Source organism: Aptenodytes forsteri, unplaced genomic scaffold (assembly GCF_000699145.1).
Source record: "Aptenodytes forsteri isolate BGI_AS27 unplaced genomic scaffold, ASM69914v1 Scaffold563, whole genome shotgun sequence".
NCBI classification, from domain to species: Eukaryota; Metazoa; Chordata; class Aves; order Sphenisciformes; family Spheniscidae; genus Aptenodytes; species Aptenodytes forsteri.
Window position 1 is genome coordinate 460,592 of NW_008795318.1, and position 23,398 is coordinate 483,989.

Below are 23,398 nucleotides of genomic sequence, written 5' to 3' on the forward strand. Positions count from 1 at the left end.
GTGTGCTCCCACTCCGCGCCTTTGCGAGCTGAGCGGATGGTGGCCGGGCGTAAAAGTGGAAATACACCCAGCATTTTTTATTTGCTGTCTAGTTTTTGCACCTGGGATGCTTCAGCTTTCAGATTTTTATCTGCTCAAGAGTGCTAAAAAGTTTTTTTTATATATATATATATATACACCCAGCATTTTTTATTTGCTGTCTAGTTTTTGCACCTGGGATGCTTCAGCTTTCAGATTTTTATCTGCTCAAGAGTGCTAAAAAGTTTTTTTTATATATATATATAAAAAGTGTGTGTGTGAGTATTTTTTTAATGAAGGCTGATTCAGCAGCACATATATGTTTCCAGGTCTGTAAGAGAGATGCCGAGGTGGAAGGGGGACGCAGGGGAGTGAAGAACTTGTGGAAATCCTTCAGCTCTTGCTCCTGTTGGAGCTGTCACGTTGGCTTGACAAGAAAGGTGTGTGTTCGAGAGGGGCAGGGATTGCTATTTCTGGCAGCAGGAAAATGCACAGGCAGGGACAGGGCTGTCATTAGCTCTGGTGTTTTGACAGGAGCCGACGATCTTTTGTTTAAAACTGTGGGTGAAGTCAAAATGGGTGTTTCGAAGCTGATATAAAGGCAGCGTCTGATTGAGGATCTGAGCTGCGTCTCATCTAGATAATCAGCACAAAATGAGGAAACTCGGTCCTCGGGAAAGGAGCAGGTCCCAAATGTTGATGGTCGGTCTGCCCTGACCGATGCTGAGCAGTGCTCGGGGGCCAAGGAGGGCTCTGCGCTTTGCTTTAATTGAATCTGTGTCCTGGGGTTCTTCTGCTCTGCTTCCCCTGTCCAAACTTGACTGAAAACAGAATGCTTTAAGGAAAAAACCCAGAACTGTCAGAGACAAACCATGCCATCTGGTGACCTTAATTTCTAACAGGGAACAGGTAAACGTTTGTGATTTGTAGCCAGAGGGATGGGTAAAATATCCAAAGCAGGATGGCTCATTTTGCCAACTGTTGTCAAACATGTCTGCGTTGTTATTGTGCTGGTAACACACACCAAGGACGGTGTCATTGTACAGCGCACAGAGGGGCTGGGAAAGGAGCTTGAAGGTCACGCAGTTGAAGCCAGACCCAACTAAAAGGAATTTCTCTGGTTTTGCTTCATTCCCACACTGTGTTGGCTGATGCAGACATCCAAAGAGCCTTGGTGAAAAGCAGAATGACCTCCGCTTGGGTGGCTGGAGACAGCTCTCCCTGGCAGGCAGGGCTTGGGATGACAACGTCTTACTTTGGCGTGACCCAGGGAGAGCCAAGCTTTTGACATTTAAGCTGGAGATGTGAATTGCCTCAATACTGATGCTGGCTTAGAAAGCAAGCTCACCCCGTTTGGTGATGGTGGTCCCTGGTGAGAAGGAGCTGCGAGGAGCCATCCCTGAAACGTGATGCAAAAGCTGGTGTGTCCAAGGAGCCGGTCGCTCCTTGTCTGAGTGAGGGCGCAAGCCGTTACGGTAGGAGCAAGTCGGGACTTTGAGGGACCTTCCAGATAGTCTCGGCTCCTGTGAGAGAGGGAAGACTGCTGAATCGGGAAATCTCCTTCCCCATGAGAGTTCGAGCTCTGTAAAACCATTGAATTTGTGCTCCGAGTGGTCCATCCCTATTTGTAATGATGGCTGCTTTTCTGAAGGATTATTCAAACTGGCGGTAAAGTAAGAAGCCAGACTGGGTCTGGTGGAAATGCACTTGTCTAAATGTCATCTTTCAAATTCAGCATAAAACTGAAATCTTGACAAGCTGTGCCCGTATTGATCTTAATGGTGTGATCTGAATAGGGTCATTGGTTTTGCCAAATTCTGAAATTAGTCGTTATTTCCATTTATATCATACTTTTTTCTCATCCATGATAATTGCACACAGTGTTTTTTTTCTGTCCTGAATCATGGGGGTGTGCTATTAAATAGCTGCTGCTCTCTGTCAGACCAGTTTCTGTGGCGAGCAGTGCGGTTGTTTAGTACTCTCTTCTTACCTCTTAATGGAGTTGTGTAGTTTTCCTTGGTGTTTTCAAAGCAATTTGAAAAGTTTAGATAGAAGGTGAGATAAAAGGGCAGAAGATGCTTATTTTTTCTCCCTTTGATCACTGAAAGCCTCACTTAAGAAAAAAATCAAGTGACTCTGACTCACAGAGTCATCAGGACGTGTATATATATGGCCACTAATATTTTTGGATGCAGAAAAAATGCCCTCAGCACTTTGCTGAACGAACTGCTGATATATGGCAGCTGTTCCTTTGTTAAGCCAAATACTAATATTGTGTTACTTACATCAGTCATTTTTTGGATGTGTGGCTTTCAAGAAAGACGAAAACAAAAATAGCATTTGAATTACAAGCTTAGAAATTGTGCGGTTTTACAGAGACTTCAGAGCTGACAAAAGAAGGGTTTTTATCGTGTGGCAAATGTTAGTAGTCCCAAGTGCATATATATGGCCACTAATATTTTTGGATGCAGAAAAAATGCCCTCAGCACTTTGCTGAACGAACTGCTGATATATGGCAGCTGTTCCTTTGTTAAGCCAAATACTAATATTGTGTTACTTACATCAGTCATTTTTTGGATGTGTGGCTTTCAAGAAAGACGAAAACAAAAATAGCATTTGAATTACAAGCTTAGAAATTGTGCGGTTTTACAGAAGACTTCAGACTGACAAAAGAAGGGTTTTTATCGTGTGGCAAATGTTAGTAGTCCCAAGTGCATAAAATGTATGTTATATAAATAATGCAGCAGTATAGTTCGGCATGTTCTCTCTGCTTTCTGCAAAGGAGCCTGAAGCATTTTCTTGACCCAAATCGTACATGAAAATCAAAGAAATAACTCTTCTGCTGTTCTTAAAAGTAAAAAGAGCTGTAAAGAAAGTCTCGGCTTTGAGAGTACTGGTGTTTCTTTTTATTCAAGAAGAGAATAAAGCATTTGAAAATATATTTAATCTGCTGTACACTTAACTGTGATGCTGATTCACACAGGACTGTTTAAAAGGGAAAGTGAAGGCGATCCTCCTCCCACACCTCTGCAGCAACCAGATGACTGCAGAGTAAACATTGGCTGACTGAAACCAACGTTGCTTCAGATATCCCCTGCTACAAACGTTGAATTAATGGGGTGGCGAATGCTCCGAGAAAATCAACAATGCTGCTTTTGTTGCTGTTGTTGTTCATTTTTATTTTATTTTATTAGACAACTGCTTTCCATTATAAATAAATAAGGCATGAAGGTTCTCCATACTGTTACAGAGCTGGTAGCCGCAGTCATGTGTATGGCTCCTAATGTTTCTCGAGTTTGGGGCCATAGGGCACCTGAAAATGCCGAGCATGGAAGAGCGGAGCGGTTGGTGGTGGGTGGTTTGAGGGGGAGACCTCTGGAGCGGGTGTGGTTTGGGCATCGCACTCCTGCCAACTTACCTCCGTGGTACTCAGCTGAACAAAAGAGGGTATTTTGGGGGCTATTTTTGCATTAATTCCATGGTGAGTGAAAGAAAGGTAGCTCCTCGTAACGTCAAGGCCCTAGACTTGGAGGATAATTACACTTTAACAGTCTTCCCCTTCCAAAGCCACATTCTCATTTATTTATCTCAATGTTGCAAAAATGCCAACCATTTCCCCAAGATTTTGGGATGTAAACTGGTGAAAACAGAATCCAAATCTGGCCTGAAGTTTCTCCAGGCAGGTACGGAATAGGTAGCTTACACTGAACTGCTCGGTTTTTGTGGCTCAATGCTCAGGGTGTTGCCTAAGCTGTAATGAAATGCCGCTTCTCTGCCTAAAATGCGTGTCTGACCATACGAGGTCAACATCTAGTTCATGAAAAATGGAAACTGGTGATTCCTGAGACTGCAGTGGCCTTTTGGCTGTGTGTTTGCATGTCTGTGGAAGCAAAAGTGAGGAGATTTCAGTGCTGGAAAGTGAACTGGAACATGAGAGGTGACAACCTTTGGAGATAGTATCTCAGCCAAGAAAGATTGTTTTCACCAGAAAACTGAAATCTGTCCTCTCGACTGGGGAGATGTTCAGAGCAAAAGTGTGGGGCAATGTGTGATCAGCGCTACTGCCAGGGCCTGAGCTCCTGACGCCATACGAGTGTGATGCTTTATCCTTCTGCTTGCATGCGAGTCACTGGTAGTCAGTTTTGCAAGCCCATGCAAGCTGTATTTGAGGAGTTTGCTACAATGGGGCAATGACAACCTCTTGAAGAGCACAGCACAGAGGGCTGGTACCCAGACCATGAGGTGAAAGCATGTCTCTGATACTGTAATAGCACTTCTTGTCTAGCTTATGGGAAAGCCCTGGTCATCAGGTTCCTACCAGGCACAGTGCTTCACCTGGGCTGAAATACTGGGGCAGATTTAAAGCGAGGAAATCCCATATGCCTACAAAGTCTGGAGAGTATGGACTGAAATACTAAGCGAGGCTGATGAAGACAGAACAATCAGTTTTATGTTTCTCTTCAAGTTTTTCCAGTTGCAATGAGCTTGCATCGTAAATAGCTGAAAAACCTGACTGATAAGAGAATGGCTTAAATAGCAAGAACATACTGCCCTTTGGGGAAGGGGAAGGCATAGACGGAAGTCTCTTGGGTACAAGCGTAGGTTCTTAGCCATAAAACCAAAGTGGAGGGTTGGGCCGGTGTGCTGGAGCCGCCCCTGAAGTTCTGATGGCTTTTTGTTTTACTTTGAAACACCGCGCTCCAGCTGTGGCAGGATGCTGGAGGACATCCAGGCTTTTGCTTGCAGATAATCAGGCTGTAAGACAAGCTGAAAAGGGTGGAGGAGGTGATCGGTTTTCTTTTTTCGTGGTGTAGTTTACATTGCTGTTGTGATGTCTGGCAGCAACTCATGCAGAGATCCGTCATACAGTTTCTGAAATCCTCTAACTACAATGTACAGTTGTCCCACCGAGTTGTCCAGAGCCCAAGCTTAAAAATGTGAGTTGAGTCTCCGTGACATTTTCTTGCTTGTAGACCTCTCGAACCTTCAAAGCAGTGGGGCCACGTGGCGTTTCCTGGGGCTGGAGAGAAGAGTTGGCTGTTGCGATTGCACGTGGGAGTTTGCAGAGAGGCAGGACTCATTTGCTGCTCTTGTTTTTCACCTTTGTGGCATTGATGTCTGCTTTTGTTTTCTGGATGCGGGAGAAGATCTCCTTAAAAAGAGCCTTGTACTCGGGCTGGCTCTGCTCCAGCCGCTTGTCCACCGCCTCCACGTGTTTGCTGATGGTCTTCTCCATGGTTTTCCGCTCTTCCAACTCGTGTCCCTCTCCCCGGAAGTCTCTGAAGGAGCTGTCGCGAGAGATGGGCCGGGACGTTTGGACCCCTGTGTGGCGCACACTGTCCTTGTGCTGCCGGCATTTGCTCAGGAGCTCTTCGTACTTCTCCAGCAAGGCGTGATACTGCTCGTCCACCTCTCTCAGGATGGACATGCCCCGTTTGCGCACGTTGTTGGCGTGCAGCGTGTAATTGCCCTCATGCCGGCTCACGGCATCCTTGGTCACGATGGCATTGAGGGCTGTGTCACTGCAGCTTTTCCGGACAGGGTGGTTTGGGGAAGGCGTCATTGATGGCCCATGACTTTTCCCTCCCTCCTCCTCAGACAGGTCGATGTAGTCTGCTTCTGGGGCGTTATTCAGCGGCTCGAGGAGGGCCTCAGACAAGTTGTCTTCTCTGCTGAGCAGATACTTCTTGACTTGTTTCATCTGTTGTAGCTCTAGGAGCTCTGCTTCCAGTTCCTTGATGCGCAGTTTGCAGTTCTCCATCTCACACACCCGCTGCTCGAGGTCTGAGTACTCCTGAATAACAGAGGTGTACTCTCGCTCAACCCTCTCCTTCCGCTGCTTCTCCTGGTTGACTTGGGACCTCAGGGAGTTCACCATGGCTTGGAGACGCTCATTCTCCCTCTCCAGTGGCTTCTGGTTGAACTCTGTGGAAGAGCTGTGGACCTGGAATGCGTCCTCATACCTGAAAGAGAAGGAAGACCCTTGAGAGAGTCTGACCGAGTGACAGTCCATGAGGCACTCAGACTGTCTTATCATCATGTAAGTAATTCCACTGATGCCCAGAAAGGAGGTAACCTGAGCCCATGGAGTGAGACATGCCTCCTCCTGCGTGCCGGGAGACCACGAGGTGTGGCTGTGGCTCTTTTGGACACAGAGACCAGGCTCTGTCTCAGAGAACCTGCAGTCTCATTTGATAGCAGTGATGAAAGGCAGGAGGGAAATGAAACCCTAAAAGGTAAAAGACCCATCTGGTTAACGGACAAGCCACCAACGGTGCTGTGAAGCAAGGAAGAATGTTCAAGTGCTACCAGTTCAAGACCTGAAAGCAGAAGGCTTGGAGTTTTTCCTGCTGGAGTTCATCAGCTACTCAGTGTATCACAGAGTTCATCAGCTACTTGCTGCGCCTGCCAACAACCCTGAACCCCACCCGACCAAAAACCAGAAGCGCAGGCTCTGCTGTCCTGTGTCTGGGAGGTGCTCCAGAGAGAGTGGGAGAAGATTTATACAGCAAGGGAGGCAGAAGGTGACTTTTGACAGTTACCCCTTCTTCATTGCTCACTGCCTGGGAAGCGGCAACACGCACTTCCCCCTTCCCTCATGTTGCTGTCGGGGAAATCAGATTTTTCTCCTTCTCAGTGAAGTGCCCGTGGCATCCTATCTGGTTAGAACAGATTGGAAAAAAGCAAGCACCATGGCTTCCCCGGGAGACATGACTGGTGGCGGGTAGTATTGAACAGATTTCCAAGTTACTGAAGGGCAGCCTGACCTTCAGAGCCAACTGCAGAGCTCCAAGCCGAACTGAGGTCCCGAGGCACTGGGGGGAGAGTGGGATTGGGGGACAGGGGGGAAAAGAACCACTGAGACATTAAGTGGATTTTGCTGGGGGTTAGGTTATGGCCTCATAAACATCCCCGTTGCTGCTGCAGTAAAAGTGTCTTTTGTTCGTATCCTCTGGCAGAGGATGTTTTCAGTAACAAAGTTTATCGATTGCTTATCTATTTAAAGAAGCCTCTATTGTGGACAAAGCTGAGCAAGAAATGCCCTCACGAGGTCAGTGAATTAACACAGTGGCTGGATTTTAAGGAGGATCAAGTGTGCAATAGTGCTGAAGGTGATTGTACAGCACTTGGCAGCACGTGGCGTATCTTGGTGTGTGACTGGTGCTCCTGGGCGGTACTGGAGTCATACAGGACAAAATGCACCATCTCAACTGGTTTCAGTGAGCCAGAGATGCTGGTACTGTGCTGGGAGGCAGTTGCAAAGGGAAAACGGGCTGTGCTGGTTCGGGAAGGGAAGCTGTGTAGGCAGCTCAAGGTAAGGCTCCTCCTCACATGATGTGTTACTGGGTGGGCTGTACTGGGAGAGGCTGGTTTGAGCTATCTAGAGCTCAAGCAGTGCATCCTGTCTGGTGTGTGTTCCCGCACAGCTCCCTGCCAAGGTGCCAGGAGAGTCCCAGCCCCTCCAGGCAACGCCCGTCCCCTGCAGCCTGGCCCAGTGCAGCTGCGAGACGCATCCAGATGCTCCTGGGTAGCTGTCCTTGCCCTCTGAAAAAGAGCCTATGTCTCCCCACTCAAGGCATCACTGGTGCTGTGATCATGAAGGCTCTGCTTTGCCAACGCCACCTGCTTAGGTGGGCAGGTAGGAGAGAGGGAGGTCCTCCCTTCACCTCCAGCACTGAGTTTCAGGCTCTGATGCAGAGCCTAGACCTCTATGGGGGTGTATGTGGGGTTTTGTGCACCCCCAAGGGGCTAACCCACCACATCCCCTGATCACGGGCAGAGGAGGTAGGGGAGAAGGTTGGAGGGGTTGCTAAAGGCAAGACTCCTTACCTGGGGCTGGAGCACAGCTCCTTAAGGCAGGGGAAGGTGTGGATGGTTCGGCGCCGCTCCCTCTTCTCCCGCCGAATGCGGAGCTGCTCCAAGCTCCGCATTTCCTCCACCTGCTTCTGCAGCTCCTCCACTTGGTTCTGCAGCCCCTCGATTGTTTCCGTCAAGCTGCAGAGAGAAGAGGGAGCACGGATGAGGAGTCAGGCACTACAGGTCCTTGAAAGCTGTTTTTTCCCCTATAGAGAAAGCCAGTCTATGGAAGGTGCTTCCAGTTTCTAGCACGTGCCCTGGGAGCATGGCAGGGCTTGCTTTTCATGGCAGTGGCTGGTCTTTCTCTGCATGGTTGCTCTTGAATGGGGGTGTCTGTAGAGAAGGGTGGGGGATTGAAACAGTGACAAGGGATTGTACTGATTTGAGAACCTCTGTCCTCAAATCAGTTGGCTATAACAGTCACCTCTGCGACATAAGCACTATCCTGGAATATCTCTGCACTAAAAGCAAGCAGGCGAGCTATTTACTCTCTTCCTCTTATTTCTCTTGTACAGATAAACACAGAGAGACCGGGCAGAGATTTAGTTTTGTTCTGGCTGTGAACGCAGTTTGTAAAACTCTCTGCTCCGAAACTCCCTCTCTGCACAGTCGTTTGCAAAAGATGCTGCATTACAATGACTTAGTCTGTTGTTTCCAGGGATGACCTTGATCGTGGGCCTCTTTTAGGAAAAAGTTATTGACAAACTGATGTTTCAGCATGGACTAGCCAGAGTTTTGCTAAATGCGGGATCTGCTGTCATCCTAGTGTTCCTGCTGGGCTGTGTGCTCGGAACCTCCCTAATATGATTATGTGCCTCTTCAAGGAAACGTATCCGAGGAGGAGGAGGAGGAGAGGCTGCCATACCTCTCTCCTCCTGGCAGCTACAGACACTCCTTTATCCAGCCCTCATCCCAGGGGTGTCTGTGCTGTGGCTGACCTCTGCTAACCAGCATCGGTGCAATGAGCTTCTGTTGTAAATAGCTGCAAAACCCGAGTGATAAGAGAACGGCTTAGATAGCAAAGACATGCTGCGCTTTGGGGCAGGGGAAAGGTGAAATGAAGGTCTCTGGGGTACAGCATCGCTGCGGTGGGACGAGGGGAGGCCATACCACTGTATCTTCTGTTGGGATGTCTTGCTTTCCAGCACGAGCTTCTGGTTAGCTAGCTCCAGGTCCCGTGCTGTCAGATCCAGCTGCTCATAGACTTTTGCATGCTGTTCATTCATCTGCCGCAACATCTCCAGTTGCTTGGTCAGGTACTGCAAGAAAAAGCGAAACAGAAACACTCCACATCCAAAATCCAGGTTGTTTCACAGGCAGAAATTCCTACAGCCTTTGCTTCCTCTGATAGTGTGTTTTGTGGCTGATTTATCCTCTACCTGGTTGAACCCTTTTGCACAGGTGAAATATTCATACCCCTGCTCACTGTAAATACTCTTGTGTCTAAAATAAGATTGAACTTCCCCTGCCCTCTGTGGAGGGCACTAACCTCAATCTCTCGCTATTTAGCTGCTTTTTTATTCCCAGTATGCAAAGACAGTTGATATCCCTGGGACTGTGACCCTTCACCGAAGTTGACTGAAATTGGCCAGTTGGTTACTGGATCATCTGACAGATCGATTGCAGAAGCTGCGTTTCCTTGGGAATTCAGGCTAAAACTCTGAGTCTGTGAAATGTGAGGGGACTCGCAGTTTCTGCGTGTTCAAAGACCCCTTTCTGTGAGTCTGCCATTGCAAGATTTTATCCTGGGAGAGGGGCATCTACGCAAGAGCTCACCCTCAGCTGGGACCAGATCCCAAATCCACGGTGGACGTGCTCCTGAAGGGCTGCTGGAGGGAACGGCTAAATCCATCCACCAGTTTCCTCGGACATCAGCTGTCAGATCCCCGCAGCCATCGTATGCTGCTCTTGTGAACTCACAGCCTGCCTCTGCCCTGAGTCTTTTTAAATCAGGTGGTTTCTGATCTTTTTTATTTACAGATCCCTAGAAGTTTCCCAATGGATGAAAACCCTCCCGGCACAGCAGGTTTAAGCCTCTAAGCTTAGTTCTGTGAGCTCTTAGAAATACTGCCCTGACCCCAAAGGATGCTTGAAACAGTGGTTTAGATTGCAGCTCTTGGAGAAAGAGCTCTTTTACGCCTCTAACAAAGGGGGCTGTGTTACAGGGGTTCTGAGGGGCCAGCTGGGAACAAATGCGATTATGAATAACTGGAATCAAGGGAAAGCAGCAGCAGAGCAAAGAGAAGTGAGTGTGAAGGCTGGCGGGTGGGCAGGGAAAGGCCAAATGTGCCCCAGATGCAACCTGGTGCTGAAATCTGGTGTGCACATCTGGGCAGGGGGAAAATCCCAGCTAGTGGGGGAAGGGGACCCTCTCCAGGGCTGGGATGGGCTTGATCGGACCTTGATCCACCCCGCTTCAGGCACATACAGAAGATACTTTAACTCCCATCCCCATGGCGCATCCCTTCCTTTCTCCTGGCATCTGAGCTGTTGGCATTGGTGGAAGCGCCCCTTCCCCACCATCGCCCTCAGGTGACAGCGGTGGCCGAGCAGCTCCTGTCCCCACCCCTGGCCCGACTGTGTTCCTACCTCAATTTCCTGCACTTGTTCCTCGTTGGTGGTGTACATCTGCTGCAGGGAGTCCTCCAGCTCTTTGTTGCGCTCCAGCAGCGTCTTCCCCAGCTCCGCGGCCAAATGCAAGTCTGAAAAGCAGGTGGGACAAAGCTGCTGCAGCTCCCGTGGCTCCACAGGTGGATGCGGTGGGGTCCCCGAATGCCACCACACCAAACACCGTGGCACATTTTGCATGGTGCTGGTTTTATTGGCAGGTTTTGATATGGATGCGTGCTTATGGGACATACAGGATCTGGCCTCTTTCATCTTGCTGGGCTGCAGGAGCAAGGGGAGACCGAGCTTGGGACATCTGCAGTTCCTCCATGCAATGAGGATTTGGTGCCTGGCTGGCTGCGTAACCCTTCTGCACTGCACTACACAATGCGTAGCCAGGATCAGGCCCCAGGCTTGGCTGTGGCTGGTGCTCAGCACCTCCATCCCCTATCTGTGGGGATGTGGGGGTTTCAGCATCCTTCAGAATGAGAGCGAGGGTTGGTAAAGCCCTGCAGGGCCTTGGGGATGCTCTGTAAATTATATTAGTATCTCTAACGAAGGGAATGCCTTGCCTTCCCCATCAGCCTCCATCCATCACCCGCTAACAGACTGACATGAGTAATAAAACCACGTGTGGCCTGAGGGGGCTGGAAGCACCTCCTGCATCTGCCGCCCGGGCAGCGCCGCATCGGCCAGGTCTGCGGCTCTTTCCTTGGGGCAGCTCCAGGGTGAGGACAAACCGCTTTGTATTCACCCTCTGCCACCTCTAAACGCCCTTAGGAAGCTACTGAAATAGTTGGACTTTAGGAGAAGTGTAGGGAAAAATAGATGTTGACAGTGTGGCTGGCTAAAAATACTGGGTTTGCTGCCTCCTGGGTAAAGAAAAAGCCTCAGGACTTCATGAGTCCTGTATTGGCCAAAGCTTGAGCACCCCAGGTGATGCTGTTTGTGCGCCTGGGATGGCACAGCTGGCTTTGATAACATCCCTTTGCTTTCACAGAAACTGGTTGTCTTCTTAAAGCCTGACCCCCTGTGATCATGTGGGTTCCTATTTTTCCTGGTGCTTTCAGAGGTGAGTTTCTTGCTTTTAGAGTGGCAGACTGAAAATCTGACCTTAAGAAGCCTTCAAAAGGCAAGGAAACAGGTCCTGATGTGCGTTATTGCTCTTTCTGGTGTGGTTATCATGCAGTTTTGGATAATTAAGGAGTGGCAATCCTGCAGTGAGTGAGGGGACCCGGGTCTCCTGCCCTGGTGTTTTCTAAGCCCATCGTAACGCTCCTCTCTAGTCTGCAGCTAATGATGTGTTTTGCAAAGAATCTGCCAGGGCTGAGAGCAGCTATAACTTCTTCCAGTGGTTAATTTGGCCATGCAGTTGATTGGGAAAGAGGGATACTTGGTCATTAGGACAAGAAGAAGGGGAACCAGGATGCCTAGGATGTATTCTGAGCCTGGGAAAATCACTGATCTCTCACACTTCAAATGGCACATCACAAAACAAGGCTCACACCGACCTCTCTGACACAAATGCTTGCTGGGAGGAGTGTATTAGTGCTGTCAGTGCTCGGGACGGGGCTTTCCTGATGGATAATGCTGTGATGTGGGAAGTGCTGATACGTCATTAGTTTGGGTGATGGCCGTGTTTCTTTCCATGCAGCTCCAGCAGTGCCGGAGGGCTGGCTCCCCAGATGTGGTCCAGCCAACAGCTGCTCAGTGTGTCCTCGAATCTCCCCTTTACCATGGGAATGTGCTCTCCAGCTGTGGCCTGCATTGCAGGGTGTTATTCTAGGCTGTGACCTTTTTAATTATAATCCTCATCATTGCACGGTGACTGAGGGCTGCAATCCCAGCTATCAGTGCAATCAAGATATTGGCACATTTCTCCATGGACAGACCTCCTCCACCTATTTTTTTTTTTTTTTTTTTTTTTTTTTTTTTTTTTTTTTTTTTTTTTTTTTTTTTTTTTTTTTTTTTTTTTTTTTTTTTTTTTTCCCAAGCACCAAATTTCCCCAGTTTCGAAAGTGCCCTTGAGAGACAGAGTGTTTGCTACACCAGCTGGGGACGGGGGAACAGCCAGATGCCAGCAGAGATGGAGGACAATTTGTGCCTTTAAGCTGCTTGGGGCTGTATTTAATGGCACCACCACCTTGCCAGAGCCGGTGTTGTTGCTGGAGACCGGCACCTTGCAAATCGCATCCCCTGCAGCAAGCAGGGCCCCGGCGCAGAGGTGTGTAGCGAGAGGGCTCCATGCTGCGCTCCAGGTAATGAGTCAAGCGTGTCCCCGTCCCTGTGGATTACACCAGTGCTCTCCCACCATATGGCATCCAATTTAATCAGCTGGGGTTGAGTTAAGTGGATTAGGCAGTGCAAGATCCTGCGTTGTTAATTAAAGGGCTCTGTCAGCAATAATTTAATGGGGGAAATGGGCAGTGTTTGGGGACAAGTGGGAATGAGGAAAGAACGGGGCTGAGCTCTGAGGAGGAAATTGATTCTTCGTTTGCATTTTGAGTGTAAGGGCCTGGGAGACTCCGGGCTTGAAGGACACGGGGGAGTTGGTTCTTTTAGTGTCTTTTAACTGCCTCAGCTGTTGTCACTCACACGCTCGCTCACGCTCTGCCTGCCAGCCAGTCGTTGTCGCTCGCTCGCTCACGCTCTGCCTGCCAGCCAGTCAAAGCATCCTCTGTAATCCTGTCTCATCCATCCCCCTCGCTCCCGAGTCCTCTTCCCCACCTGTTGGTCTCCCCCAGGCTGTGGGACTGTGGGGAGTGAGGGGATGTTGTGTGGAAGTGCTTTAATGTCATCTTTAGACCAGATCCCTCTTGATCTTTGCACTAATTGTGGCTCTGCACGGGCTTGGGGAAGCACACAGCTCCTCTCCTTCGAGACCTCGGAAACCTGAATGTGAATTTTTCAGCAAGTTGTTTGGGGTGGGGGGAAAGAACTATTTAGGAATTTGGGGATTATATCTGCATAACACTGTGGTTTCCCACAATTTTTTGTATTCCTCTTTGCTTCTCCGATGTCAGATCAGCCAGCCAGTGCTGTACGACTTGCCCTAATTTAGCAGATAGGCTGATGCCTCCCTTCCCCCTCCCCTCTCGACACAGAAGGAAAAAATAAAGTGGTGGGGAGCAGCTGTGCTGCGTGTCCGCTCGATGTGCCCAATCCCTCTGCAGCCTGCCTGCGCTGAATGCACCGCTGTGAAATGGCCAATATTCAACTTAAAAATGGGGGGCCTTGGTGTTGCCCAAATCCTATTTGGGAGAGGACTGCAGATGCAAACTGTCCTGGGCAACACCAGCTCCGTACCCTCTGGCTCTCACTACCGCAAGCGCTGACATGACCCTTCTAGTTAACACCAGCCAAGGAGACACCCCGTGTCCCCAAACAAAGAGCTGCGCTTACAGAGCAAAGCAGAGGGAGGGACGGAGGCTGCATTTCCCTGCAAGCTTCTGCGGGAAAGGTGCCTGAGCAAGGAGGGAAGGGAAGAGAAGAGAAGAGAGACCATATGGTGGGAAGGGAGCAGGAGCGGAATCCAAGCAGCGCTCGGTACAGGGGAGCATGGCTGCGCAGTGCATCCAGGAGGCAGCTGTCCTGAAGCTGCAGAGATCAGCAGCAGCAGCCCAGCGATAATTCTGCTGGCTCTGTGTTGCTGGGGAAACTTGAAAAAAATCCTGATCCAAAAGCTGTAGCAGGTTGTCTTTGACTGAAAGAGGCCGAGGAACAAGCTGCAGGGTGTTCCCCCGCTGCAGCATCCTTCGGCAATGCTGGCACAGGCAGATGTGCGCTGCATGGGGCTGCTGCGGAGCTGGGCGCTTCCCCAGCCCTAGCCTTCGCCGCAGCGTGCAATGAGGCTCAAAGAGGGTTTGGAGCCATTTCTGCCTTCCCAGTGCCGGCCTGCATCTGTTTGGGCAGAGCAGTCTTTGCCACAGCCCGCTCTCTGAAGGGTTTTTTTTTTTCCCCCAGCATCTCCTGGTTGTGGCTTTGGGGGAGCGTAAGCCTGGTGCCGGGCAGGGGAGGTTTTGGCTGCTCTTGGCACGGCGGTGATCCAGTAGCTATTCAGATGGTCCCCGTAAATACCGTTTTCTGGAGGAAGCCACCATCTGGAGCAGCTGCTTTGGGCTTTCTCCTGTCATCTCTCTTGCATCAAGGGATTCATGTGTTTAGGCTGTGAGAGAACATGCCTGCTGCTCTGAGCACAGGCGAGGGGTGCTGCGCTTTGCTCCTCACCTTTAAATAAACCAACCCTCTCCCCATCCTGTGAGACGTGCAGGCTTGCAGGGGGTGATAGAAGTCCTTTGGTTTGTGGTGCCAAAAAGCAGGGTTTATGGCGCATGTGTTTGCAGGTCCTTTTCAGCTGAGCATCTATGAAGGAATTACTTGTGGTCCTTTCCTAAATGTGGGGCTGCGGAAAGGGCTGCTCCTCTCCTGCTGCTGCAGATGGTGAATTCACCTGCTAAAGAGCAGGGAGGAGCAGTTAGCAGAGCTCTGGTGTGGAGGTCTCTGGAGGAAGTTCAGGGTGCTTGTTAGCTGATGGATGGGGTAGGTTGAGAGTTAAGAACTGATGTTTAATGCTGTTGACGTTTAATTTAATTGCATTTGCTGTCTGCTCCATTACACACGGGTACTTAGAGTCAAGGGCAGGTGCAATTATTCCTTTCAAAATCTAAATAAATGATGCTATGCTGGTTTACCCCAGGGTAGGGTCTACTTGCTGCTCATTTATTTTTCTTCTTAGTTGCAAGGGATTGTGCTGTCTGGGTATATTACAATGAAGATCAGCTTTTGTATATCACTTACTGCTGCTCCATGACAGGTGATGGAGGCAATCTGTGTACTTAGCCCTTATAAGCTTTTGCAATGGAACGTGCTGGGGTGCAGAGAAGCAAGTGCCATCTGACAGCATCTTACAAGCAACCTGCAGGCATGTCTGGATGTGAAAAAGCCTTTTCAACATGCCCATTCCACAGATGATAGTGTTTCCTATGGCCAGGCAGAGCTTTCAGAGAGCAACCAGTGTTACTGCTGAGGCGTGGGTTCTCCATCCCTTTTACACTGGCATAACTTGGACATTCCTACCCAAATCAGCTTTGCACTTGATGTTCTGTGTGTTTTCTGTGGGGACCTGCCATTTTGGTGTAATCAGGTGTACCGCAAAGGCAGGGTTTGCTTTGCAGAACAGCCCAATGCAGCAAGGGGGAAAGGTGCCTCTGGCAGGGCTGGGTGAGTGCAGGCAAGAGGTGTGCGTGAAGGTGCCGGCAGCACAGCCGTGTCCTCCCTCTTCCCCTCCTCGTTTCAAACCATGGCTCTAGCTGGGCTGAGCTGCTGTTGGGTACACAGGCATTTCTGTTAGCTTAATGAGATTTGCTTGCTTTTTTTCTTCCTTTTCTTTCCCTTTTCTTTCTCTTGTGTAATCGGTTACGTACCCCTGACCTGCCTTTGGCTTTGCAAGCTTCCCTGGTAGCGGGGGAGCTCGGGTGGTGGTAGAGACATGTGGTTTGCAGGGGGTTGAGGCAAACACAGTGCAATGAAAGCAGCTCCCTCCATGCTGTCTCTAGTCCCCTGAGCAAAAGTGGCACCACCAAGGAGTGGAAAACCCCGACAAGGGACTCGGGTGCACTGCCTGTACCGTGCTGTGCTGCGGGGCAGCCCTCCAGCCTTCTCAGCGTCTGCGGCTCCCTTCCTTGCCTTCTGCATTTTTCAGTCCTATTCAGTATTTCCTTTCTATCAGCTCTTCTTTTTTTTATTCTTCAGATGCTCATCAGGCTTTTTTGATTTAATTGATGCTCACCTTCTTCTTTCTGCCCTCTATCATTCTGTGCCCCAAGCCTCCCCTATACGTTAACGTTTGAGACCTAGGATGGTTATCTTTGCTTATAAGCTGTATGTGTCTATACAAACACATACACAGCAGTCCCATCCCCGTGCCCACAGCAATCAATGTGCATTTTGCCAAGTTGTTAGAGCGTGATAACACAGAGCGTGTTATTAGACCACGGTTGGGCCCCGTCTGCATCTTTCCCTGCTGTTCTCTTATCTAAACAGCCTCGGTGCCCGTGTTTGCCTTGTAGGCTAAAATGGTTTCAAAGAGCTTGGTGATTGGTGGCTCGGAGGCTCTGATAGTGCACCTGGATCAGAAAGCGTCCTAAATAAATACATACAAGTGGAGTTGTTGGGGAGAAGAAGCGAGGAAAGAGGAGGGAGAAAGGCAGCCAGTGCTTTCCTGCGTGCACCCCTCCTCCAGGCAGCAAAGCTCTAACTGATTAATTATGTTGGGATGCAGAGAACTGTGAATAGAGGCTTTTACTCTTTTAAAGCTAAAGACACAGACACGTGGATTGATGCCATGTGGGAATCTCATCTTCCCGGTGTGTTTTTGGGGCTGGACGTTGTAACTGACCCAGGATGGACAAGGAGGATTAGCTCCAGGGACACTTTATATGTTGTCTTTTGCTGCTGCTGTACCACAGTACTGTGCACGTGCACAGCCCCAAGCAAAGGTGACCTGCGAAGGACGGGTCAGCGTGCTCGCGTGGCAGGGCACAGCGCCCACAGCAATGGACTGCCACAACCATGTCAGCTCTCCGGCCCTGCTCATGCTCACACAACGTATTCTCCTACTCTGAGCCATTGCCAGCCAACTTGGCCGCCCTTGCTGTCCTCTTGCTGGGGGGAGGCAGGTGGGACCACCAATCCTGAGTGGTTTGGTCTCTCAGGGAGCAACCAAGTTCCAGCACAACTGCCACCTTCAGCAGCCCCCAAGACCACTGCCAGCACCGTGGCTGCTGGTTACTCCTGTCTGCTACTTCTCATGTGCCAGAGGCATGTAGGTGCAAGAAGATCCTTCTTCCACACCCATGTGTTACAGCTAAATGCAGAAAACAGCCTGACCCTCTGCAGCAACACCAAAAACCCACACACCTCTTCTCTAGCAGCCCCTCTGCTTGGCTTTAAAGAAAAGTGTATCATCTTGCATGCTGCTGCCCCACTTACTGCTCCCTTCCCATCCACTGCTGGGAAATGCTCTGAAGCCCTGTTCCTCCAGGTGCTAAGCTCACACACAGCCCAGCTGCCTTCTGCCTGGCTATTGGTACTGGCTGGAGATGCTGCCCATGTGGGAAGAGGTCCTGACCTCAGGTGCGTGATCGGTGCCATTTGTGGAGCGACACAGTGCTGTAGCTTTCCAGTCTGAGTTTGCAAGGAAAGGGAGTGACGAAATACTTGATGTACTCTCAAGGCGGTATTATTTACGTCCATCACTAGTCCTGAGCAGGATGCAGGGCAATGCCTCTTTCAGGAGCCCAACACCAAAACCAGTGTCCCTGGAGCGGCTCTGCTGCAAGGACTGATGCTCAGGGGGAATGCGCTGCGCTGCTCCTTGCTCTGCCTCCTCCTGCAGAGACCAGTGCTCAGCCACCACCTCCCAGTCCGGTGTGCCTTCCCAGGACTCAACACTTGCTTGTGGGCCAAGAAGACTCGGAGGACAGCATGATAATGTCCTAGCTCCAACTGCCATTGCTACAGCTGCATAATTGGAAGAGGTCAGCATGGACCTGGATACTACACACTCGAAGGACGGAATTCTTCAGGGAGGAGGCAGCTGCTCTGCACATGGGATAAACTAGACTGCCTTGCCAGAAGGCTGCAGAGGAACAGGCTCTTTAAACCATTATGAGAACTGTCACCTTTTGGAGAGAAGGTTTACAACTGTTTGTTAAATATGCATGGAAAAAAACCCCAAAGAACAAACTAACATAAAATCACTTTAAAATTCCCAGCTGTGCAAAGACCAGCAGTTGTGTAACAACTGGTCTCATTCCTCCAGGGTATTTTGTATTGGAGATATTTTCCTAAATTCTTGGCCCACATATGTGTTTTTGAGCAGGTTAAATAGAAGCTTTGGAAGCCCTAATGATGCGTTTGGTGTGAGCACACAGATGTATTAGTTGGGTGAGGTGGGAATATACCACTGTGCTGCTCTGGGAAAGGCCTCTTAGTAGAGGAGATGGAGCGTGTGCAGGAGCGAGCAAGCCTTGTGTTAGCCTGAGCGCTGGCACTGCTTTTAGCAGGAGCAGGATCGGACCGTGGCACTGTCACAGCTCTAAGTGGTTCCTGACTGTCACACTGAGTCTAGTGCATTCACCCTGTCACCAGCCAGCGCTGGCTGGTGCAGGAAGAAAGGAAGAGGATTGGAAAATTCAGGGGTGGGGGGGACAGCCTCCGCGTGCAGGGCGTTAGCGGCCGCTGTCCTTGGCTCCCAGTCCCTCGGGCTCAGGGCTGCCGTGGGAGGAATGTCCTTCAGGACTCGGACTGTAAATCCTTCGCACATGGCCTTGCCAAGGAGAAATGCCACTGTTAGCTGACTGTTTCAGGATGGGAGATATGGAAAACTCTGATTTCTTTTTCTTTTTCTTTTCTTTTTTTTCCCTTTGCCTCTCCTTTCCTTTCCAGCAGTTCCTCTAATTCTGCTCCCTCCCACAGCTGGAAGTATGTGCCTGGGGTTCAGCAGATGTAGAAAGGAGCTTCTGTGAGAGACTAGGAGGGAGATCCTGGAAGTTGCTGTGTGAGGCTCTTTTATGCCCCATTTTCTTGCTGCCTTCACATAACAGGGGAATTTTTATTCTAGGAAAATACATCTATATATTTTTTTTTTTCCTCCCCACATTTGGAGGCTCTCATCCCTTCCTCAGACTAACCTAACTGTCATCTTATTTCCTTGTCTCCTGTGACTTTTCTAGTCCCTCTTGTCATTCCCAAGCAGCTCAGCAATTAGTCACTGGAAACTTTCCACTTCCATAAGCTACCTGCTGTACTGCGCTGCTAAATAAGTAAGTGGCTCAGCTACTGCAGGCAAAACCCCGTCCTTCTGGCTTGCCGCTGGGGAGGAAGGACAGCGAGTTAACCGCTGCGCTCCTGGAGGACAGGCAAGCTGCGTGGCTTGTCCCCTGAGCTGGACTGCTGGGATAACTGCATCACAGGGGACAGAATTTGGGGTACCACCTGCTCCCCACTGCAGTGAATCCTTTGGGCAAGCCAATAGTGAATTGAAGCTCTATGGACCACCCCACGTAGGCTGGGTGATGCAGAAAACAGGCAGGTATGGGTGCTAGCAGGTGCTAGCGCTTATCCCCTGGGTTCATCCCAACGTCAGGGGCCGATCACCGGAGCGCTGGTGACCCTGTGTCTTTACACGGATGAGTTGGGAGTGGTGCAAGCTCAGCACCTTGTGTCATTCTCCTTCTTAGCATGCAAGCAATCAGATGCTTGGCAGGAGGAGGAATTAAAATAAGATACTTAAATCTGGAGATCTTTAGAGGTTACAGCCATAAAGTCCTAAGCCTGCATTGCAGACGGTTTGGCCCCAAAGTTTCTGTGGCTGCCCAGGAGGAGAGGACTATCAGTCTCGCAGTGGCAATGAGATGATGCACTGGTTCTTGTACTACCTCTGGTCCTGCTGGCTAACTCAGGGAGGTACAAGGCCGTTTTATTTACACGGGAGGAATCACCCCAGCACTTAGGCTGTATTTAGGCTCCAGGGACTGAAAGGGTGGCTTTGAGAGCCACCTCTTGGGCTGCACTCTGTGCTCTTTGGCTTAGACCTGAATGCCGGCAGGGGGATAGGGAGGCTGGGAAGATCAGGGAATGCAGCGGGGTGACTGTGAGGAGGACTTGTCTTAGGAGACTGCTCTGGGGGTGATGAAGGCTGGAAGTGGCTGGCAGAGATAGCTGCTGGGTCTGGTCTCCGCTCTGTTTGGATCCAGATGCGATTGAGTTGGCACGCAGCCGTTCTGAACACAAATGCTTCTGATGAACAGAAAAGGTGTCCCCACTTATCCCCAGCTCAGACTCTCTAATTTTAGCTCATTCATTCTCTCGCAGTCTGGCTGCACGTACACCCTGTACACAGGGTATGATGCAACTGTAGCCACATCATCAGTTCTCAATGGCTGGAAAAAGGTTCACCATCACTGTATTCTGGTTTTAATGCACAGATTCCCCAGCCCATGGAAGGTGAGGCTGTGGCTGACTGCTTGGAAAGCCTGGCAATAAGCAAAGCCATGCTACCAAGCAATTGGAGCTCCATTTTTACCGCTTTCTTTAAATCAGAAAGCCTTCTCAGAGGGAACATCGTAAGAATGAAAACACCTCAGAGGACACCACTACTGTTTCCATGTCACTGACAAGTCTCCTGGATGGATTTGAGGCTCTGCTTCTACGTGCTAAGGCATCTTGGTACAACGCCTTGAACCATGCAGACTTGCAGCATGCTAGGAAACAGGTAAAGGAATCTGAAAGGCACCAGCTTCATTCGAATGAGGCTGGAAGGGCCTTGAGTCTGGGGACCAGATCTTGCTGCCTCCCAGGCAAGTGGTGGATGCAGTCAGTTGCTGTGGGCACTTCAGGGGAAAAAAAGAGCGATTGTCATTTATTTTCTTGAAAAAAAGAGTTATTTCAGCAAGCCAAAGCTCTATGGAGGATGGGGAGGAAAGTAACAGGTGCTCGGAGTGGAGCTGGAGGCATGATTTCCTCTGTGGTGCTAAAATGGTTAATTAACATAATCATCACAGAGCTCCCAGTTAAGCCATCCGTTGCTTAGCAAACAGTTTTGGATGTAAATGTAATAAATATTTGATGATGTTGTGAAATGACGATAAAGGCCCAGCAACCAACTCGTTCACAGAAGAACCTTCTCCGCTCTCCTAGCTCAGGTTGTTTCTCGTTTCTCCCACCCCTTGCTCCTAAGGAACAGTCTTCAAGCCTATGCTTTTGTCCTCCGCCTCCCTGGTGCTCCTGCCAGGCGTGGGTTTCTGCGTGACCCTGGGCCGTTGGCATGCCAATCCTCTTAGTAATGCTGGCCCACGACCGTCTTGTAATCATGCTACGCTGGACGTCTTCCACCATACTTCCACCCCCCATTTCCAAACCAACAGCTTCACGGCTGTGCCGTCACCAAAGACCTCCAGATGCTGCTATGGCTGTAATGCAAAGGCACAGTGTATGGGGACAAAGTCTAGCAGTGTCCTTCATGACGCTTTGTGCACCATGCGAATTAATTACGGTTGTAATTACCCTGTAGGACCCTTCCAGTTGGCTGATTTTAGTTAAAGCCTTCCCCATCTCTCCTTCTGAGTTTGTGCAAGCCTGTGCATTTGTACAGGAGGCTGCAAACCCCACAGCTGGGCTTTGTTTTGGGTCTGTGTTTTCCTCCAGTCCTGTATGTGCTCAAAGGTGGGGTCTATCCCCAGCATCAATCCATCATCTGGAGGCAGTTATTCTGCATTTATGCTGCTGGGACAGAGCTGGGAACCTGGCCTGCAGCGGGAAGGTGGTTTTATTGTCGTGAGCCAGTTGTATGGTGCCAGTGCTGACTCATGAACCTGACACCAGGGACAGCGTTAGGCTAAAAATCAATTGGTCCTGCGTTGTTCAACACTCCCTATATTCATCTGTAGTTCTGCTGTTCCTCAGCCTGAATCCTGCCCCTGGACCAGTGCCCAGGCCCCTCGTGAGCCATGGGAAGACGTCACCCAGAAATGTGAATTTCTGAGCATTCAAAGGCTGCACTGTTTATTCAGCTGATAGCTCCATCTCCGTGCTCTGCCTTGGCTTAGTTTGAGCGTTGTGTTTCAAAGAACAGGGCCCAGTATTCCGCTATTGATACTTCTTTTTAACTGAGAAATTTGGGTTAAAAACCAGCTGCAAAAATCCCTGGGGGGCTGGTTATTATTCCTTGCTGGGCCTCTGCCCTGCAGCTGAAGTTGTGTAAACTTTAAATCATGACACAATGTACTGGAGCAACAGTGGGCAGAGGCACTGCAGCTGGACCGCACGTCCCTGCTGACAGTCAGCTGGCTAGAGCAAATACATAACTGTACCGTACCTATAGTGCAACGTCTTGGAGGGGTACTGTATTTAGGTAGGAATGATTTTTCCCTACACATTGACAAATCAGTTCAGTTTATTCCTGTGCCACTGGCCTGAAACAGGACTCCTTTTGGTTATTTACTTATTGCGTGTTGACTCAAAATATTAAGAAAAAAAAAAAACAACACCAAAAAGAAGCCCCAAATACCCACAGCCACCAACTGTCCAGCCATAGGATAAACATTACATAGAACTAGTGCAAATGTAAGTACTGTTACTTCAAAACAAACTACACAAGTGAATGTTTATCCTCTAACAAGGCTATTTCTGTTGTTTGACACTTGGCCTTGATTTTTTTTTTTTTTTTTTTCCTCCTCCTTCCCAATTTCTCCTGCTTTTATGGCTGATTGGAAAAATCTCCAGACGTAATGAGGTGACTTAGAAGCTGAAGATCCCTCTGGATGTAGGCTTGGACAGCAAGAGCTTTTGGGAGACACTTTCAGCATCCTCAGCTTAGCAACACATTATTTCCGATGTGTTAATTTCTAACTGGTGTGCCTGCTAACTCTACCTGCAACCGCTCTGAGATAAAAGCAATGTCGTAACTACCCATGTCTGATTCTGCCCACAGCAAGTTTTCTGGGGAACCAGCTTCCCTGTGGATGTAACGCACCAAATTTTTTACCCCCTGGTGCTCAGGACAGATCTGGGCTCCCTGCCTCTATCCGTCGGGTTTAAACTTTCCACGGCCAGGACAGTGGCTTGGAGCAGCGGAGCCGAGATTTCCACAGAGATGCCACCGCAGGACGAGGCGCCGGCTTTGCCAAGCAAATATGAGCCTTGAGAGAAGGTATCCCGCCCTCCTGTACCCGGGATTTGCCCCCTTTTCTGCCCCCGCATCCCCCTGGCCCGCCATCCCTGGCAGCTTGCGGGGTGCCCCCATCTTCACCCTGCTCCAGGTCCTGCTGGTCGTACCAGGGCTCCTCTTCCTCGCTCTGAAACTCCTCCATCCTGTCGGCACTCAGCATTTAGCACATGCGGCCCGGGGAGACGC

The 23,398-nt window shown here is 49.8% G+C and overlaps 2 protein-coding genes across 2 annotated transcripts in view; both read right to left on the minus strand.

Annotated features, from left to right (window-relative positions):
- The window catches only part of MRPL58 (mitochondrial ribosomal protein L58), a 4,639-nt gene extending 3,224 nt beyond the window's left edge, over nt 1–1,415 (minus strand). Inside the window, exon 1 of the mRNA XM_009279693.1 lies at nt 1,367–1,415. Coding sequence (XP_009277968.1) covers nt 1,367–1,415 — 49 coding nt within the window. The remainder of the gene's footprint in view (nt 1–1,366) is intronic.
- Nucleotides 1,416–5,025: 3,610 nt separating this feature from the next.
- Nucleotides 5,026–23,372, minus strand: CDR2L (cerebellar degeneration related protein 2 like). The gene is made up of 5 exons (XM_009279651.2): nt 23,294–23,372; nt 10,465–10,577; nt 8,986–9,134; nt 7,849–8,013; nt 5,026–5,981 (listed from the first exon to the last, which is right to left on the minus strand). The coding sequence occupies exons 1-5, from the start codon at nt 23,370–23,372 to the stop codon at nt 5,096–5,098; spliced, it is 1,392 nt and encodes a 463-aa protein (XP_009277926.1). The 3' UTR covers nt 5,026–5,095.
- Between the last annotated feature and the right edge of the window lie 26 nt (nt 23,373–23,398).